Genomic DNA, 21,057 nt, shown 5'->3' with positions numbered 1-21,057 from the left:
CTGGAGTAATTGCCCGTTGTGCAGGTGAGATGAGAAATGTAATTATCGCGGGGGTGGGAAAATAGAGCGGTGATCGTTATGCAAAAGTAAAAGTGTGCAGTGCGTAATCCAGTTTCTGCATATTCCTTCGGCTCTTTATATGTAAACAATTTCAAACCAGTTATCGCATGGCGCCGATTGAGACGATACTGCGGTAGCGACCGTTGCACATAAAATATCACATTCCCTGCATATGCGGTCAACGCACAAACACGTACGCTAATTTTTCTCCAACTCTTTGTGTGTTAAAGCAGATATTTTTCCGTGCGGGTGCACTCGAGCGGCTCGAGTCCCAAAGAGACGAGAAGCTCACGGGCCACATTATTCTGCTGCAGGCGAGATGCAGGGGTTACCTAGCCCGGCGGAAACTCAACACGCTCAAGGTATGTATACTATATCCACGTGTACACACAGCACAAATATAACGCGTATACGCTCCTCTTTCTCGCTACACACGTATATTATTCGCTTCTTCGACGCGGACACTCGAGACGAGAGCTACGGTAGCGCTTTTTTCCATCTCTCACTTTACACGCGACCGGTCGACTGATATGGAAGTAAAAATAACGCCTCGGATATAGTATTGCTTTATAATGCGCATACGCACTGCTTCTTCCGTTCTGGAAAATAAAATTCAGAGCGCGACGATTGATCCAACTCTCTCGATATTTCTTTCAGCTTCAAGACCTGGCGGTGAGGTGCATCCAGAGGAACGTGAGGAAGCTGATGTCGGTGCGAGAGTGGCCCTGGTGGCGGCTCTACGTGAAAGTGGCGCCACTGCTGAACGTCCACCGGACCGAGGACCAGCTCAAGGCGAGAACGGTGAGAGTTATTTTTTTAACCGAGAGATTTTCACTCGCGAGTCTCGACGCGCTGATTATATACCCGTTCGTAAACGGACACTACTGCACGATGATGCACGGCCGTATATTTCACGCTCTTACGAGCCAAGCGAGAGGTTCTCGAGCTGCGATCGAAAGTTGTTCGAGTGTCGGGTGTGAGCCGGGTGCTTTAGTTTATTTCAACTGATGAAACAATTTTTAAACTATCTAGAAACGTACAATACCCATTCATCGGTATAGTCAATTCACAGGAGTGAAAAAACCAACCGCAGACACCAGCTTACTCCGGTCTCTTGAAACAATCGAAATCGCCCGTAAAAGTAAAAAAAGCTCCGAGTAGCTCGCGCAGAGTAACGGCCGATCGGTAACCACTGGAGCATATAAATATTCCCTCTAAATATAAGCTGGACCGTTAATCAGCCTAAATCCGCTCGAATCACGTGCTGCAACGCACACACGGAGTGCCGAGAGCTTTTTACAGCTCCAGAGCCGATCGCGGTGGACCTTCGTAAATAAGAGTAGAAAGAGAATCTAGAGATCGTTCGGTACGCGTATATATTTACGGACGGCTATTTCGTCGTGATCTTTTTGATTCGGTAAAAATCTTCGGAAAGAAATTAACAATAAATCAAATAAGGAATCGAGGTCGCGATGATATGACGAGCGGCATTAGCGGTACAAAACGCCTGTTATACTTATCTTCGCGCAGATAAAGCCGCGAAACACAGCGCGAAATTAATACTCTGTTTAGCCTCGGCAGTGCCAACGACTCTTCTCGCCGATATTTCAACGACGCAAGGGCTTTCGACGGGGCGAGACTATGTACGCGTACTCGATGCGAAGGTATTGTCGAGACTTTCTGCCAAAAAGCTCGGAAAAGATCTGGCGCCGGACCAGCTAATCCGAGCGTTACCTCGACTACTGCGATTGATTAGAGCGACGAGCTTCCGCCCTCTGTCGTGTCTTTATACCTCAGCTTTCTCGGGAGCAGCAGCAGTAGTAGTAGTAGTAGCCGCGTCGAGGCTTTGGCCCAGATTCAATTTTGGTTTCCGATGCGGCGATGCTGCTTTGGGAGAAACCAGAGCTGCTTGTATGTGCTCGATGCGCGAGCTTTTTGCGAGCCGTCGCGGCGCGAGAGCTTTTTTCGAATAAAATAAAGTTTCTCAAAACATCCGTTCCATCGTCGAAAGCACGTACAGCCAATGTAAAACGCATCGCGTCGTCATCCGAGAAAACGTTATCTGATAGACTGCAAACGAGCTCTCGGCGCATTCCTCGATACAATCAAGGCAGCTCGTCGTCGTCGCGGTATAATTAACGCCTGCTCGCGTGCATATAGCTGAGGGGGAGCCTCGAAAGAAAAGGAAACAAAATCCCAGAGGCGCCGCATATGCATCGACTTTTGAAATAGGAGCGCGCTTTTATTGCGACTGATTGCGATGACGAGGCGTCCTCGTAAAGCGTTTATTAACACTTGGTAATAATAGACTCTCTCTCTCTCTCTCTCTCTCTTTCTCGCGGCTGAAATAATTATATACGAGACGATGCTCTCCCGCGAGAAGAGAGATAAGATTCCGCGCGGCAGTTTCGCTTTAAACGAGTGTAGGTTAGTCGTGCGCTCTTGGCTACTTATATGCGTAAACTCTTTTATTTATTTATTTTTTTCCCTCTCATATAGGCGGGTATATAGTTTACAATAAATACGATACGAGTATACGAGGAGCGCCACATAATAACGAGGGGGCTATTTCGATTTCTTTTGCAGGAGGAGCTGGAGGTGCTGCGAGCGAAAGTCGACCGGCTCGAGCAGGAGCGCAACCACCTGAAGCACGACAACGACAGGCTCGAGGCCAAGGTAAGAGAGCAAAAGTGTTTCTATGAAGGATCATCGCTTGATCGAAGCTGCTGCCGCTGCACACACATGTATATACAACACTTCGTTCAGAACGAATTCTCCGATATGATAATAATAAATCGAAAGCGCGCGCATAAGAAAAGGTACGATACGAGTGGTAGTAGTCGCCGAGAGTAATTACCGGCGTCGCCGTCGCCGAGTAGCTGTGGACGTATAGGGGGAGGTTTAATAAGCCCAATTAGGATGAGGGCAAAACAGCGCGCTTGTAAATACGCCGACCTTGCGCGATGCACTGCAGCCTTCGCTCGAGCCCTTTTAGTCGCCGCGTCGTCTTTCTGTCGCGTTGCTGCGATCGCGCGCGTGTGTGTGTGTGTGTGTGTGTATCTCGAGCGGCGCATCTTCCTCTCTTTCTTTTCCTCGCTATTGTGCGCAAAATCGCCTCGGAATGCCGAGAGGAATAGGGGGGAAAATTTCTCGGCTTTTTCGCGCATTGTGCGAGAGATCGCCTTTTATAGCCAGGGAGATGCGCGGCTTGTTCTCTGCACCGCTTGCGACTTTGTTTCTTTTTTTTTCCCTCGACTATACGCAGAGAGGGAGACAATGTGCGGCGCTGGTTGACGTATTATACGAGGAATGCGCCGATCTGGGAGAAAAAAAATGACGACGCGATTTCTTCTGCGTTTTATCGCATGCAGCCGTGCGGTGGACTAAATTTGTCAGAGCTGCCTTGCGGAGCTGCGGGTGTTACGAGCCGAGCGATGAATCGTATCTTAATTACACGGTAACTCAATTACACCGACGCCGCGAAAAAAAGAAACGATATAGCGTATGATACGCGTCGAAGGTGGTGGGATGTTTCAGCGCGCGGCCAATGAATTTCGCCTCAGAGCGATAAGAGCTGCCTAATTGCGAATCGAGAATCAAGAGACTGTACTTCGCATGCATATTCAGCGCCGAGATCGCTTTTGTACACTTATTTTACCTATATCTCTCTCCGGCTACACAAAGCTCTTTTACCCGCGGCCCCTCTCGTAATTTCGCGCAAATTGCGCCGAACACCCTCGGAGCAATCAGGCCCGCGGAGCTGCTGTGAAAAAGCTCTGCGCAGGCATAAGACAAGGGGATAAGTAAAACCGGAGCGACGCTAACGAGCCAGTAAATACGACTAATCCCCGGCGCCGGCGTGCTTTTAACCTTGGCACACACCGTCTTCGCCGTACACACCTTTTTTGCCCTGTACCAGTATAAACCGATCGGATGCAAAACGAGTTCTCCCCGCGAGCGAAAGCTCCCTCGAGAGAGCTTTCTCTCTCTCTCTCTCTCTCTCTATATATATATATATATATATATATATATATATATATATATATATATATATATATACACGTCACGGCGAGCGATTCGTTTTCATTCCGCAGCGTCGTTTTTTCTCTGGAGTACGTCGAGAGCATCGCCTGAGCTCGTTCTTTATTTCATGGTCGCCGGCGTTGTACAGAAATAGCGCGACTATCTTGCTGCACCTTTTTGTCCGGTGCGCGCGCGGGGTATATGTAGGAGAGGGCACCTGTTAATCCTCAAGGCCGTAGCGTTTATTCAAGATCAACGAGCTGCGGGCAGGATCGTCGTATTCTAAATTGTGCGCGCTTGATTTATACCGCGCTGAAAGGAGACTTTCCCATCGCTGATAATCTTCTGTCTCTGTATGTGTGTGGGTATGTGTTTGTAAATGGATGTACATATGCAGAGGAGAGCCGAGTTCAATCTAAAAGTGAAACCGTTTCTGATTTGAAAAATCATCGTAACAAATTAACGCGCGGAGGCTCGATTATTAACTTTCGAGTGTTGCTGCTGCTGCAGTCGAAAGGTTCGATCGAGCCGATACGCTATTCATCGCCGGCTGCGGCTCATTAATCGATCATTAGAGTCAATCGCTGCTGTGAGAGAGAAAGAGGCGGCGTAATAAGAAAAGCGTCTTTGTGTCGATACGCCCTGGTTGTTTCGAGGATGCGTATAATGGAAAGGAGGCTCTGAATATGCAGCGAGTATCTCGTCGTCGCTTGTATTATGCAAAAACGGATAGTCCTTTTTTGCCGATCGGATTTTTCCAACGAGAGTATATAATATAATACACGCTGGGCTTGATGAGCTGCTTTTTGCCGTGCGAATGCGATCGTCTCGATGTGAACGGGATTGGAGGGATTTTTCAGAAAACAGAATCTTTTGTTCGGAAATTTCCTAGCTTGCACAAGGCAGCGACCTCTTCGCATCGTTGCGAATCCTTTAATTTCACGGCTATGAATTTCTTCCAATCATTCCGTACGCAACGTCTCGCATCGATCCTGAAAAAAACAGTATCCTACAATCGAGATCACTCGGCGTCATTCCTCTGATTACGCGATCCGCACAATCGCACAGTGCTCTTACGTCAAAAGCTCGCGGTGAAACACACCGCAGCTGACACACGGGCGACATTAGTCCGCGTCGAGGAATCCAGCTAGTAGCATTCCCGCAACGGGCAATTGGGTTAAGTGCAGGCTACGGGTATACGCGCCAACCATAACACACATTGTGTCCCTCTCTCTCTCTTGACCAGGCCGCTATAGGTACTCATAAAGCGCCGCTAGACAAAGGTGCCACTGACCCAGATTCGGCCTCGCGGTGAAACTCCTCTCTGTGTATAAACGATATGTGCTACGTTGTTTCCGCGTTTTGTCTCGGAGTCTGTGGATAATCTCCGGTCGGCACTTGCTCGCGCGTATGGGTTATTAGAGATCAAAGTTGTTGATAGAGTTCGGAGTTATTTTTAGACCAATGCCTGTCATCGCGCGACGCAATAACAATCAAGACCGTTACCGCTTCGACGGCGTAATTTTAATCAACGACGACGACTCGAGGCGTTTCGTAATGATCATCGCGATACTTTCCTCGGAGGGAAAACGGTACCGACGACGCACCTCGTGCCTCGACTTGGGAATGAGATTCGGCTTTGTGCTTTCGAAATAATACGTCGCGAGCTCGTAATTCACCGGAAAATTGATCGAGCGGCAGTGAATTTAATCGATGCTTCACGCGAGGCCGAATCTATTAGACTCTCTGTCGATCATGATACAGTGTGTGAGTGTGTAATTATAAATCGCATGGGTTAATGACGCGAGTCTTCCCATTAGAAAGAAAAACTCCACGGTCAGCAACGCGGCACAAACACGTTCTTTTTCCAAAAATCGCGTTGCAGCTTCAATGCAACGGCTCGAAAAATCCGCGAAAAATCCACTGGCTCGGAATTCCCATAGGGCATCCGCGGGAGCCTCTGCATAATCCATGAATGGAAGCCGCGAGCGAACAAAGTAGTTTTTTTTTATTCGTCCGTTCGTAGCCATTAGCGGCTTGGAAACCGTATACGGCGAGCGCGTTTTCTCTCTTTCTCGCGCCCGCCGGCATTATGTGAGCCATCGGCATAGAGCATCGCGATGAAAAAAGGGAAAGCTCAGCCATGTAGGTATGCAAAGGAGTAGACGTACACGCGCGTGTGTGTGTGTGTATCTCGTGGAGCGAGAAAAAGGGGTCGAAAATTCGTGGAACGCACGCGAGAGAGAAAGAGTGGATATTGTGAGCGGAGAGCCGAGAAAAATATATGGGACGCTGCGGAATTTATCATGTGTTACATAGGGGATTATGCGCTGCGATTGTTCTTGGATTTTTTCGAGAGGGATTTTCGCGCGTGTAAGAGAGAGAGAGAGAGAGAGAGAGAGAGAGAGAGAGAGAGAGAGAGAGAGAGAGAGAGAGAGAGAGAGGATAGACTTGGTGAACGAACGCGCTGGAATTTATGGTTGTATGAGTTCGCGTTTCGGTGGCGGATGAATAATGCTCGATCGTTTTTTTTTTTTAAATAACTCGCGAATTTCGTTTCGACGCTTCTGAATTTTATAACGAGGCTCGTTTTAATTCGCATTAAAAGCGTCATAACGACCCAACGTTGTATACAAAAAGCGATTAAAATCTCGACGAATGAAAACGAGTAATATTTCAATCTCGTTCGCTCGAGCAAAAAGGACGTCATTAACAAGCGACGATAATTGAATAGCCCGGCTGGTACAAACCGTGTAATAACAGCCGTTCGAACGGTCGATAATTTCTTTTTCCTCTCGACCGTCACACTAACCCGCTGTCGTTTTTTTTCCCACAACGCGTACGACTAGCCTATAAAAAGCGCATCAACATCTCATAAACAATCGTATATTCTAGCTCGCGAGAATCCACGACACAATGAAAAAAATTCGCCGTCCGTGGGAACGAGTCTACTCAACGCGTAGCGACGATTAACTCTGTTGTGCCGGAGAAAGGTGAATAGTCGGAAGAAAGATTTGCGAGTGTGTAGAGTATGGACGCAGAGAACAGAGGAGAAGTCTTAGGACAGTATAGTTCAGGAGTGTCAGTTGCGCAACGGATAATTCGAGGTGACGCCGCTGGTACCGATTTGGGGGATTACGGAGACGATCGGTTTTTATTAGAGGTGTATTTTAACCGACTTCGAGCGTCATTTCTACTTCGGTTATTTCTGGCGTTTTATTTGGACTTCGATGTGCGTGGTTTTCGTAGGAAGTATATAGGCTGTACGTGGTTTCGCGCGGAAGATACTTTTATACCTCTGAGTGGGAACATGTGCGCCAGCGATCGAGCCTCTCGATATACAGGAAACTACTAAAAATTCCACTTCGGCGTCGAAATTGAAAGTGTGTGTGTGTGTGTGTGTGTGTGTGTGTGTGTGTGTGTGTGTGTGTGTGTGTGTGTGTGTGTGTGTGTGTGTGTGTGTGTGTATATATATATATATATATATATATATATATATATATATATATATATATATATATATATATATATATATATATATATATATATATATATATATATATATACCATCCAACGCGTATAGAAACAAATTCGCACACGACGTTAAAACGACAGTACGTACACGCAACAAGCCAACAAACTCTCTCGCGGTAAAATATATCGCGCGCGATACGTCCCAACTAACGGCAACCGAGTTTTATGCGCGGCAGTATAACCGAGGTTCGTTCCGTCATTAGTCTCTCTCCTCCGCGCAATGAACGTTTTTGCTCTCGTCAGCGGAGCTATTACTTCTCTCTCTCTCTGTGTGAATGAGTCCACGGTGTGGGTGTAGCTTTTTTGCACTCGTAGGGCGGCTGATTGTGCTCGAGATAAAGTTTTCATTGCCTCTTGTGAACTTGTACGCGTTTCTCAGCCTAATTGGCAGGAATACGAGTATGATGTATCTTCTTCGTGGGGAACAGATGATTTAGGGTGCGGATTTTCCGATTATATGGGACACGCGTGAAACTTAACGAGTTCGATAAAAATCCGGAGCGGAATTAGTCTTGGTCCCACCTGATTTATTTTAGATTCAATAAAAGCGGGATGGATCAGCGCCTAGTTCCATGCGGCTGATATTTTTAGCGCGCGCTTGCGAGAGTTCTTAATTTTCGAATTTCGGTCGGCGCAGTATATAGGTGCGTCGCGGGGGCCGGTTTGCTTTTAACGCGCGGCTGTTTTCGCTCGAAAAAAATTCATTTGCATAGTTAACACTTCATGTTATCGTCGCGGAGTTGTGCTGAAATGCAATAAAATCCGCACTGCACAGTCTGTTTTTTTTTTTTCGAATCGAGCGACTACCCGATCAAAACACATAAAAACCGAAATTCATACTCGTATACGCGCAGTCCACACCGGCGAGTGAAAGCATCGCCGGAGAGTCGCGGCACTGCTGTAAACAAACTATTTTCGCCAGTGAAGTCAAAAATCCGGGAAACGTCCAAAATAAAGCGCGCGTCGGAGTATAAGAGCAAGAAGAAGAAAAAAGAACCGGATCCCACGATTGTCACCTGCTGCACGCGATGCCAATCGGATTTCTTAGAAGGCACGATACGCTTCCGTAAAAAATGACAGTTATCCGCTCTCGATTGACCTCCGGCAAAGTGGGCCAGTTTTTTGCTCTTTCTCTCTAATCATCCGGCGCGTATAGTATCGCGTCGACGAAAGCGAGAGTATACTGACTGTCACGCAATAATAAAACAGGTATAAATCTCCCAGGCGCAGACCTACTTCCTTCCCGATTTTTCCGCGCGAGCGGAAGAAGCTGTGTGGGTTAGACACAGGCGCACAGTGTATAGACTCGATTGGCCGCTGTCCAAAAGCCCTCTTCTCAGAATAACCCCGAGGTGGCCACCTCTACGATCTCTTCTCTCCTCTCTCTCTCTCTCTCTCTCTCTCTCTCTATCGGGAGCCGCCCGCAGTTGCAGCCGAGCTCTTCCTCGTTTCGGGTGTCTTATGCAACGTGGAAGAGCCTCTGTACGAGCGCGATACTGTTATTGCGTATACGAGTGCGTCGTTATGGCGAAATGAACGAAACGACTGCACGGACGGTGTTATCGATGCGAGAGACGGACAGACTCGATACTTCAGAAGCATGTAGCGCAACGAACGTCGAGTGTATCGTGTAAGCCTGTAAACTGCTATATCCCCAGCGTAAGATGCCCCTGTCACCGACGACCTACTTCGAGCCGATGCCGAGCTCCTCGGCGTCGTCCCTTCACCTCGACGGAGCCAACGGTAGCAGCATCTACTCGGACGATCCGGCGTCCGTCAGCTCGACGTCTCTCAGCAGCCACCTGACTCGACGTCCACCTCTGCCGCCCATCAGCAGTCACTTCTACCCGAGGCCTCTGTCCAAGATCGCCGTTATTCGACCCAACTCCGCGGCGAGTCTCATCTCCAGGTCACCCTCGCCGAGGCTCTCCTCGTTGCGCTCGCTGAGCTGTCACTCGCCGACGCCCAGGCGAATCTTCCCCCAGGAGTCCTCTTGCGACGAGGATGAACAGCTGGATCTGGAGGAGCTTTCCTCGAAGGAACAGGCCCCGGTGGTCTTCGACGCCAGCCTCAACTTCGTCCTCGGCATCGACAAGCAGAAGGTCCGCCAGAGCTTTCGACCTACAGCTTCTCATCTCGAGCCGCAAACCGCCTCATCCTACCTGTCGTCCAAGATATCGAACTTCTTGCAAAGGACCGATCACATCATGGACGAGTGGAAGCGAATCGGTAGGAGTAGCGGCGACGAAGCCACGACCATGTCCTGCACCTCTCCGGATGGCAGGAGACGAAGGAACTTGGCCAGGAGCAAAAGCGCGACGAATATTCTGATCAAGGGCTACCAGTACTTCAGCAGGTCCAGCAGTGTCGCCAAGAGCCCGTCGAGGCCGGTGTCCAGACTCTCCGAGGCTCCATCCGAGGACGACAGAACGTTGTCGCAGTGCGACGAGGAGGTAGTTTTCAGAGGCGAAGATTGTATTGTTTTTTTTTTTATTGTTTGCTGTGATGGAATTTTCCTAAATTGCGACGTTGCGACGATGTATCATTAACAACGAAAGTTCACGATTTATGTACTAATAACGAGTGCGATGTGTAATTCGATTATAAGCCATATACCGTATGCGTGCGATCAGACGTTGGCGTCGTCTGCTGTGATGGACCGTAACACTTGTTGGTTTGCGTTTGCCCTATAATCGACTAATTCTTGCTGTGACCATGTGCAATAACCACAATATTATTAAGTCCAACTAGTTTTTACGAATATATAAAAACACGAAACGAATATATACAAGCTCCGCTTTATATAAGTCATTCATGCGAGAAGGAATTCGTTCTGAACAATGTTCGAATATTACAAATTTGTATTCACTTCATAGCAAAGTTCATGATCAAAATATACTCCCCAAGTTTTTTGCTCCAACCCTTAACAAAAATTAACAACTCCACACACCCGACCCGATTAATAAAAAGCCATCGCTCGATAAGCCCCTTACACTTAATCAATCTCTAATTACCATCTCGATCTCTCTCCACAGCTGAGCGAGATGACAGCAGACTTCGCGGAGGAGCACTCGACGTCTACTCTCGCAGCCGAGCGCATCGATGCCGAGCAGTCGGAGCGTCTTCGTCTTGAGCGCGAGCTCCAGGATGTCAGCGAAACCAACAAGAGCCTCCAACAGCAAGCCGAGCGTCTCGAGATGGAGCTCCTCTACGCGCGAGCTGCCGATTTAAATGGACTAGCTTCCGATGCCGAGGACGCCGAAGCAGACGGTGGTGTTTACAAACAGAGGTACCAGCACGCGATGCGCGAGCTCGACTTTACCAAGCGCAAGATGGCACAGCAGCACGAGGACGACCTCGAGCAACTCGTTGGGCTTAAGAAGCAGCTCGAGAAGAAGGTGGGTTCATTGAACTCTGCGATTCTCGTTTTCGATGTTTATAATGCTTGTAGAGCTGGACGATTTTGATTGGACTTGTGTGTACACTCTACACTGTGTAGTTCGCATCGATCCTGTACAGAGTTTAGATCAACGAGGAGTGTGTATAGAATCGATTTATAATAGTCTCGTGCGTTTGGATTACAGTTGGCGGACGCCTACGAGGAAGTGGAAGAACAGCGCCAGGTCGTCGGCCAATGGAAGCGTCGTGTGCAGAAGCTCAACGGGGAGATGCATGATTTGCGGCTGCTCCTGGAGGAACAGACCGCGAGGAACAATCTACTCGAGAAGAAACAGCGCAAGTGAGTATATTAACCGATTTATTTTGCTTATTTTGCTGGTGGTGATCGAAGAAAGTTTAACAACGACGCCGTGTGCCACTTTGCAGGTTTGACTCGGAAACGCAAAACCTAATGGACGACCTACGACAGGAGAAGGCTCAGCGCGAGCGACTCGCCCGAGAGAAGGAGATCGCTATCGCCGAGAAGTTTACGATCGAACAGAACTTGAGCGTAAGTTATAATTAATCAGAGTAGTTTCCTCTCGCGATTCGTAGTTGAATACATTATACATATTTCATTCGAACGTTATGCTCGAACAGGATGCGAGACTGGAAATCGAGCTGAAGGAAGAGCGCTTGCATACGCTTTCGCAGGAGTTGGAGGAGCTGACGTTCGGCGGAAAAACCGAGGAGGAAGTCGCTCAGCTAAAGAAAGCTAAGCACGAACTCGAGAAGAAACTAAAGGACCAGGAGGAAGAGCTCGATGACTTGGCCGGTCAGGTGCAGCTGCTCGAGCAGGCGAAGCTCAGGCTCGAAATGAGCATCGAGCAGCAGCGCAAAGAGATGCGCAAAGAGATGCAGCAGCGTGACGAGGAGCTCGAGGACGTACGCGGTAGCGCCATGAAGAAGGTCAAAGCGCTCGAAGCACAGCTCGAAAACGAGCACGAGGAGCGCACGATTGTGCTGAGAGAGAAACATGAGCTCGAACGCAGACTCGTCGCTCTCGAGGACCAGGACAGGACCGAACGCGCTGCCGAGGCTGAGACCACGCAAAGGTACGTTGGGTGTTAATTGTTTTTAGGAAACGACGGATGAAATAATTGACTCTGTAACGCTCTTATTTTTATCATAGATTGAAGCGAGATTTGAAGCGAACCAGAGCACTGCTGAGGGACGCGCAGACAATGCTCGAGCGATCTAAGGGTGATTCTACCGGAAAGACCGCTCTACGTCATCTGAAGAACCAATTAGAGGACGCGGAGTGCGCGCGTGCCGTTGCCGTCAAGGCTAAGCAGGCCCTTGAGCAGGACCTCAGCGAGACTCAAGCGGCTCTCGAAGAGGCCTCGCGACAACGCTCCGAGGCTGAGGACCGCGCCAATGCCGCAAACCGCGAACGCGCTGAACTACTGTCGCAGCTTGAGGAGAACGAGGAAGAGCTGGCTGAGGTTTGTCTAATAAGCTTCGTTTATCGTAATATACTGCATTCGAATATCGCACGAAACATTTTGCTGATCGAATACATCGCTTTGCAGGTGCTGAAGAAATACCGCGCCGCAGTGCAGCAAGTATCCGCTGAACAGGCACAATTGCAGGAAGCGCAGGTGCAGATTGCGGCCTTGGAGGCCGAGAAATCTTCATTGAAAGATCAACTTTCGGAGTTAAGTCAGAGACTCGAATCGGTCGAACAACTCGGCGACCCAACAGCTAATAGTCTTGCAACGAGGCGTCTCGAGTTCCGCACCAAAGAGCTTGAGAGCAAACTCGAGCTGGAACAAACTACAAGGGCACGATTGGAGGTGAATTGTCTTAACAACTGAACTGTTTTATTTGCACTAATATACGCTCGTTTAAACGCCACTTGGAAATATCGAGTTTATAGAGTACTCGTACTGGCGGTTTTCGTGTAGCGACGGACTTTTTTTACAGTTTCATAAACATTTAGCCATTCTAACGTTAAATTATATTTTTCAGACACAAATAGCTCGATTAAAGGAGAACGTCGAGAAATTGCAGTCGGAAACTGCTCTTCTACGCACGAAGGAACAGAGCGCCCAGGATGCGGCGCGTCGACTCCAACGGTCGTTGCGCGAGGCCCGAGAAGAAGCTGCCACGGCTTCAGCGCGAGAGCAGGAGGCGACGCGGGCTCGTCGAGACCTCGAAAAAGCACTGGAGGCTGCCGAGGCCGAGACCAAGGTCGTCAAGGATGATCTGAGACTCGCTCTTCAGAGGATCGAGGATTTACAGAGCGCAATACAGGGAGAGCTCGACCTGGACTGTAGCGAGGAGGCCACCAGTGACAACAGCGATAGGTAAATTCAGATGTTGAAAATGTATGATTCTTACAAATTTTCTGTTGAATGAGGTATTTGACGAGAGAATTATTCATTTCTAGCGACTGATCCATGCCAATAACGGACTTTGAGTCCGAGGATGAAAACGTCGGAGAGTAGCGGCCGAAGCGAAGAAATTTCTGGGAGTACCGAAAAGAATAGCAAACTCCAAGGGATCGACTGATAATCAAAGCTTTTCGCGCGCTTACAAGCGCGGAGTTGCAACGTTCAAAAACAACTTAGCCTTAATTTTTAATATCTCATGCAGGAGCGCATACACTTCTTAATGAATAATAATCAATGAGGGAGTCTGCTCGATATTTAACGCATTATCGTAGCAACTCGTTCGTTAAATATTAGCATTTCTATCGAAGCCATGAAAAGCCTATAACGGAGAGGAGGTGAATTTTGTACTGTCGATAAAATGAAGACCAACAATTTTACGATTTGGTGCTAGCGCTTACAAGGTGGAATTTGTCGTCGTCAAAAGTCGAACCACCAAAGTCTTCCAAATAAAGGAATATTTGATTACGAGCGCATAGGTGCAATCAGGTCCTAACTCCGTTGTGCTAAGGCAATAATACACTTTAACACTTTTAAGGAGACAAAGAATACAAATTATTAAAACCATACATTTAAACTGTAAACACTTTCTTTAAACTCCTTTTGTTTTATTCAAACACTCGAATTACAATAACTTTGTTAAACGTTTTCCTCATTTTGTAAGCTTTATGAAAACAATATCATCTGTAATTTGTAAGGTGCAAGAGTTCTTTTTTTAATTTTCGAAAGCTCTGTTCTGTGTCGCCTTATTATGCGAAAGAGTAATGGAACAGAAAAAAATGAAGCAATCGAGTGGCGATTAAAACGAATTAAAAATGCGGTTTATAATAAATACTACGCTTTTTTGTCAAAATGAAATTACGTTTATTACACGTGCACGCGATGTAATGGTGTTATGCCTGTCAATCGGGATCGTTTTAGATATACGTGTTTATTTTATGTATAAAGGAATTATAAAGACTATATGTTAGTTGTTCAATCGTCTTATAAGGAAACCTATGTAACTTATTGCTTTGTAAAATGCAGAACTATTTAATTAAATTGACATTTTCATCTTTTGCTCGAAACCTTATGTTAGCCATTAACAATCCTCATACCCCCACTACCTTAATCTCGATCTTAATTTTATAACCGTGCGACTATGCGTTATAAACACATCAATTTTTATTTTTATTTACCCTTCAAATAGAATTCTCCTACAAACTAAAATTGATAACTTGATTTAATAAAATTAAGTTTACAGCAGCAGCAGCCGAGTGACCGAGATTTCGTAGTACAATTGGTACTTGTTGCGCCATCTCTTGGTGCGTGAGCGTAGCGAGACAAGCGTAGAGTTTAGTTAGATTTAGATTTTAGATTTTAGCATCAGAACATCAGGATTCTCGCAAGTGCTAAAATTTGTATTTTTCTTTTAAATTATTCTTAAAATTGAATACTTCATTTAGTTCGAAAAAATTCGGTTCCCCAGCGGCAAACGCCAAGGCGAGCTCTTTCGCAAAGAACCGTAATTAAGCGTCATTTTTTTCCTTCTCAGCTATCTCGTGCCTCTGGCCCTCTGCTAATGGCATTCGGGGTATTCCAAGTGATAAAAGCGATTTCCCCCAAAAACGTTCTGACACGAAGCAGAAGTTGGGAATTCAGCGGAGATTTTCATTCGGCGCGCATGTATATATCAAGGGCTCTTCCAATTACGAATCCTGCAGTGAGCGGCGTATCTGTGGGTGGTGGGGAAACGCAACAGGAGGCTGCCCTCGACTGAAAAGCTCGAGTAGTAGCGCGCTGCTAATTTTCTCACAATTCCGACATTTGTATTATTGAGTTTCTCTCTGAAGAGAACTCTCCACTCGTTCGAAATTCAATTTTGAACGCGTCAGCTTTCGCGAGCTTTGCTGGAGCTTCAGCTTTTTGACTTTAGCAAAGTGAATCGTATATTGAGAAAGTTTGTGTTCGCGGTTGTTACTGTACGTGCAGTCTAAATAGAATTGATTAAATTGATTTGTCGGTGTTCGCAGATTAAGAAGAGTTTAAATAAAATGCGACGCACCTTCCTCGAAGCTTTTAATTAAATAAATTCGTGATTTTAATTGAGATTTTGATTATACATTGTAAAAAGTTTGCTATCATTGATCGATAAGAATACCGATAATTTATTCGATTGAGGCAAAGATTTGAACTTACGTTTCGGGCCGGAAACGTTAATGGTCGATAAGAAAATTAAAAATGTACACGATATCAATTGATGCTTGACCCGTCTTTATAAACCGGATTTATCGAATGGCAATCTTTTCGAGGCTCATGAATTGTGAGAGCGATAAGGCTTTTTTGAACAAAATCATTTTCAAGCTTTCTCGCCAACGTTAACAGAGCAGCTGCTGCTGCCTCCTTCTTCTTTTCACGTCAACAGCAGCAGTTTTTTCTAAGTAGGTCAGTGTTGATTGCCCGAGCTACCTTTTAAGCTATCAAAGAAGACGCTTGCCTTTAAAGTTTATTGGGATTTGAAAAATTTAAAAGGAAGAAGAGTGTTTGAAAAATTTGCATGCACTGTTGTAGGAAGAAGTTTGCTATGTATGAAAGACATTTTTTTTGTTTTGATAAAACTTTTTAAAAATTCACTCTGCCTCCGAAAAGCAACGCCCGCATCGAAACTTCGCGAAAGCTCCGATCAAGCTTCTCTCCATACCTCGCAAAGCACATGAGCCAATCAACAAGAAAAACATCGTCGATCTCAGCATAAATGCCTGATCCTCGGGCGCCTGATTAAGCCTCTAAAACTATTTTTTCCGAGCCAATCAACCGGGATCAATCCCGATTTAACGCCGAATTCTTTTCGTTCCACCTTCGCGCTAATTAATGAAGCTGTTGTTTCGGTCGGCCGATGCTGCTGTCAATATTGAAACTAGAGAGCTATATATACCCGCGCGAAAATTGAACTATGTATACGCTCTACAGCATGTTGCATATAGAATTATTAGGCAGGACTTTGGCGTTTGCGCATTATGATTGTGCTGCGTTGCAATTATTCTAGTTTGATTAGTCGGATTAACTCGTGTTGCGTGATTTTAATGATGAATCGCGGCCGGCTTTGTTTGATTTAGTACTCGTTGACGATGTCGTGGTTTTTGATGCTTGGAAGGATAAATATTTTAGGAAATCAGTGTGAGGTAGTTTTTTGGTTGTTATTGTTGTATATGAAAAACTGATCGATGGTGCATTACTCAAAACTACATTATTCAGAATATACCGGTACAAATACTTATGTATAAAATACGAGGTTGTATGAATTTGCTTCGCGTATGGCTATTTTTCAGCAGATAAGGTGTTCCGGGATCTCTGGAGGTGAATGGCAAGAGCAGAGCTTTCCCCGAGAGATAATTCATGAGCGCATGTAAAATCTACGAATTTTGAGAAGCATTATAATTTTTGCCTATTGAAATCAGCATAGAAGAGACGAGCGTTAAAACACGACGATGACGAGATAATTCCGCTGTTCTTCGCATTATAATTGGCTACTGTCGTTATTCGAGCGAATAACGCTGTATAGCAGTGCAGCATTAGAAATTAAAGGCTACTGTAATGCTGGCACTTGGAGAACGGAAGTTTGTGCCTCCAAAGCAGTTAAGTAGCATGAGGCAGTAGTTTGTATTAGTCGCAATTGTTCTGCGTCTGCGTGTGTGTACTAGTTTTTTAAAATCAGTTTTTTGGTTAAATAAAAATATGTTGATTCGAAATTGTCAGTATTTATTATGTGTCATGGGAATCGAGATACTAAAACCTCGACTATTTCCTGTCATATTCGCGATAAAATGACTATAGATATCTTTTTTATTCTGCTAAAGCTGGTTCCAATTATGCCGGGAGGAAGTTCATTCAGTTGCTCAGCGATCTCTGAACGAGTTCAGTTTTGTTCTTCCTTCTTAGCTAGCTAACAACTATTTATGTAAACTTCATACAACATTACATTTCTGTCGTTCTTCACATTTTTCAAGTGCAAAAAGGATAACATGAAAGAGAAACTCTTGATAATTTTGTTGGTCCAATTGCTTCGTGTCGAGGCATCTGACGGGCTTCATCGGAGTAAACGAGGTATATTAATATTTCAAAATAATTCATATTCAATAATAATAATTCATAATAAAAAAAATTGAATTTATGCAGATGCAAGCGATGAGAACCAGCCATTGGCTTTCGAATGCGAGAACAAGAATGAAAGCATCCCTTACGATTGGGTCTGCGACGGATACCAAAACTGTGACGACAACTCTGACGAGATCGGTTGCAACGAAGAGCGATGCAGTTCAATGTCCAAACTAAAATGCAAGTACCGAGACGTATGCATCTACAAGTTCTGGTTCTGCGACGGCCACAACGACTGTGGCGATAACTCCGACGAGACGGATTGCAGTGAAAAACGTTGCAACGAAGCCGAGAAATTCGGATGCAAGAACAAGAACAAGTGCATAAGTCAAAACAGGGTCTGCGACGGGGCCGACGACTGTGGCGATAACTACGACGAGGAGTGCAGTGAAAAGCATTGCAACCAAGTCGGAAAAATCAAGTGTGAAGGCTCGAATAAGTGCATTTACAAAGAGTGGATCTGCAACGGGATAATCGACTGCCCCGACAAATGGGATGAGACGAATTGCACTAAAGAACGTTGCAATGAACTCGACAGATTTAAATGCAAAAACAAGAACTATTGTTTACCCAATTACCTGTTCTGTAACGGGCGTAATGACTGTGGCGATAAATCCGACGAGATGTATTGCAGCGAAAAACGTTGCAACGAATCCGGGAAATTCGGATGCAAAAACACCAAAAAGTGTATCCCCAAACGCTGGGTCTGCGACGGGAGCCCCGAATGTCCCGACCTTTCGGATGAGGCCGATTGCAGCGAAGAACGTTGCAAGGAACTCGGGAAATTCAAATGCAGAAACGGCACCAGGTGCATAGATGAAGATCGTGTCTGCAATGGGAGCACCGACTGCAACGACGGATCGGATGAGGCGGATTGCACTGAAAAACGTTGCAACCAACTGGGAAAATTTAAATGCAAAAACAAGAATTACTGCTCATCTCGGAAATTTGTCTGCGACGGATACGACGATTGCGGCGACAGCTCCGATGAGGTCGATTGCAGTGCCGAACGTTGCGAGAAGGTCTCGAAATTCAAGTGCAACAGCACTAACAAATGCGTCACTAGTTTTTTCATCTGCAACGGGCGCGACGATTGTGATGACAACTCTGATGAGGTCGGTTGCGAAGGGCAACTGCCGGTAAGAAAAAAAACGTTATAAACTATTATTATTATGGAATCAATAATTCAAATATGACATTTTTTATTTTATGCGAGGAAATTACTACTTCTCCGTTTGTAAGAACGACGAGTATGAGGGAATATGGAAGTAGTATCGGTACGTCCGTTTTTGTAACATCGGTATGTTTGTAGCTTTACCACGATAGCCTATTGATTTTCATCAATTTTCTCTCCAGTGCCAGAAGACAGTGCTACAAAGTATCCTGATGCGAAGCCTTCGACTTCCGAAGTTTTGTTGAACGCGCTCAATTTTACTGTGGCCCCAAAGGATTATTACGAAAATACTATCGGTACGTTCATTGTTGTGACATTAATATTTTATAGCTTTACCACGATAGTTTATTGATTTTCATCAATTTTGTCTCTAGTGCCAGATGACAGTGCTAAAATGTATCCCGATGAGGAGCATTCGACCTTCAACGTTTCCTCGAACCTGAGCGATCAAAGCTTATGTTTACTTCTATTGTTTGGAGTTGTATTATCCGCTATATTTATAGCTTATGGTCAGATGCCGTAATCAGCTTGTCTTTCCTATAACCAAATAAAGTAGAAAACGAGTCTAATTGTCTGTCGCCGCTACTACTACACTGTTTTCGGTGATTGTTCGGCTGTCGCTTCGACGATATCGCCGCAAGTTATAACTCAACGCATCGCGGCTAATACAATAATAACAACAATAATAATAATAATCTAATCAAAATTGCAATGCATAACGCGCGGCTGATTCGATCCGGCGTAAAAGTGCGTATCGCGGCAGATGAGTATTAGCCGCAGCTCCAATACATAAATCATCGAGGCGCGACGTAATGCAGCGAGCAGAAAATCATTTCGGTCTCGAATATCATCACCTGCTCGTATACAACGCTTGCGTAACGTTGATGTAGTTCTTCGTTGGACCGACTGCTCTGTAAACAATACCCGCACCGATATGCAATAACACAAGCCGCGCGTATACGTGTAGCTCTCATTCGAGTTTGATGTTATTAATTATCATTTGATATTTCAGCGAATTCGCCAAAAATGCGTATTGTTTATTCGGTAAACCGCATGTTATAATTGTGAAGTGAGGATCCTCGAGGGTAGTTAATTTCAAGAATGGAATAATTGATGGCCACCAGGCTTGCATTCGAAGGCTTGTATTCCATCATGCACGCGTAAATAATAACAAATCAAGCCGAGAACGCGCGTCTGTTCGGCCGAGCGGGTAATCGATCATCCAGAAGACAACAGAACCAGTTTCCTCTTTCGCGCGTGTGGTCGACCTTGCACTGACCGCAGACCATACTGTACGTACGCGTAAAAAGTGCATCGTGGAGTCTAAAAAATACAAGCTGCAGTGTTGTTATATTGCTGTGCTTTACACGTCGATTGAATTTTCGATGAATTACGCTGTGGCGAAGGGTTGGAGTTGCGGTTATGGTGGACTGAGGGTGATTTTTATGGGGATTGGAAAATTGATTTTTCGATAATTTATTAGAGGGATTTTTAACGCCGACGTTTGTTTCGAAAATCAAAAAGAACTATTTCGCTTGATTTCGCTTACGCAAACGGATTTTAAATAATTCTCTACTTCCGCGTTGATTGCTTCAAGCTGCCTGAATACTTAATTGATGGAATACGGTAAAATTGGCAGTGCACGTAATTGATCGGGATTAAAAATAGAAACTTTTTTAAATCTTCATTTGAAACAAGCTATTTCGATACTTAAAAAAAAAAGAAAATAGTCACACACGATGCACCCCATTGAGCAACGCCATTTCTATTCATCGCTTCACGTCGCTCGACGTAGTCGTCAATCGAAGGCGGGGGCGGTCGACTCGAGCATCGGCAGCCATCAGCGCGCGACACGCCGATCCGTCAAACGTCGTCGGGCCGATGTCCGCCGCAGCGGTCAGCGATCTTCCAAGTATCATTATATCTATAGCTGTATATACCTATACATGTCGGCTCTGATCGAGAAGAGGCTGATTTTTAAACGGCCCGCCCACGCGACTTCATGTCGGCTCTGCGGCTACTGATGTATACTCTCTCCGGCTGACGAGTTCGGACTTTGTTTTATGCGCTTGTTCCCCTTTTTTTAGAGGCGGAACGAGTTTGATTTTCGATTTTCCGTGAAAGTTTCTGGTCGGATTGATGAATGGATTTAACTTTTTTTTTTCCGTGCAACGTGAGACTGCAGTTCTGGTAAATCTATCTGTCTGCAGATAACTCATTGATAAAACCGACTACTTTCTCATCGCCGTGTACAAACACACTCACTCTCGGTTTATCTCCGATAACGCGTAATCGGTAAAC

At 45.7% G+C, this 21,057-nt stretch overlaps 2 protein-coding genes across 9 annotated transcripts in view; both read left to right on the top strand.

The window, feature by feature from the left end:
• The window catches only part of LOC100121154 (unconventional myosin-XVIIIa), a 79,669-nt gene extending 65,154 nt beyond the window's left edge, over window positions 1-14,515 (top strand). For 4 of the 8 annotated variants that reach the window (XM_032597754.1, XM_016983828.3, XM_008212217.4 and 1 more), the window contains 11 exons: window positions 291-422; window positions 718-861; window positions 2,647-2,736; window positions 10,653-11,015; window positions 11,202-11,356; window positions 11,443-11,566; window positions 11,656-12,110; window positions 12,188-12,500; window positions 12,588-12,851; window positions 13,027-13,364; window positions 13,448-14,493. In XM_032597754.1, the coding sequence (XP_032453645.1) occupies window positions 291-422; window positions 718-861; window positions 2,647-2,736; window positions 10,653-11,015; window positions 11,202-11,356; window positions 11,443-11,566; window positions 11,656-12,110; window positions 12,188-12,500; window positions 12,588-12,851; window positions 13,027-13,364; window positions 13,448-13,454 (2,385 nt within the window). In that variant the 3' untranslated portion in view covers window positions 13,455-14,493. Of the gene's footprint in view, window positions 1-290; window positions 423-717; window positions 862-2,646; window positions 2,737-8,401; window positions 10,071-10,652; window positions 11,016-11,201; window positions 11,357-11,442; window positions 11,567-11,655; window positions 12,111-12,187; window positions 12,501-12,587; window positions 12,852-13,026; window positions 13,365-13,447 lie in introns of those variants that run through there. The other 4 variants (XM_016983827.3, XM_008212219.4, XM_008212215.3 and 1 more) reach the window with 3 other exon arrangements.
• Window positions 14,516-17,274: 2,759 nt separating this feature from the next.
• Window positions 17,275-19,325, top strand: LOC100680051 (low-density lipoprotein receptor-related protein 4). Its single transcript, XM_008212287.4, has 5 exons — window positions 17,275-17,531; window positions 17,604-18,721; window positions 18,799-18,859; window positions 18,939-19,052; window positions 19,131-19,325. Exons 1-5 carry the CDS (start codon window positions 17,450-17,452, stop codon window positions 19,277-19,279), a joined length of 1,524 nt encoding a protein of 507 aa, XP_008210509.1. The 5' UTR covers window positions 17,275-17,449; the 3' UTR covers window positions 19,280-19,325.
• Window positions 19,326-21,057: the final 1,732 nt, after the last annotated feature.

This window comes from Nasonia vitripennis, chromosome 3 (genome assembly GCF_009193385.2).
Source record: "Nasonia vitripennis strain AsymCx chromosome 3, Nvit_psr_1.1, whole genome shotgun sequence".
Taxonomy (NCBI): Eukaryota; Metazoa; Arthropoda; class Insecta; order Hymenoptera; family Pteromalidae; genus Nasonia; species Nasonia vitripennis.
Note: the sequence above shows the minus strand (reverse complement) of the source record. Positions and strands in the feature narration are given on the sequence as shown.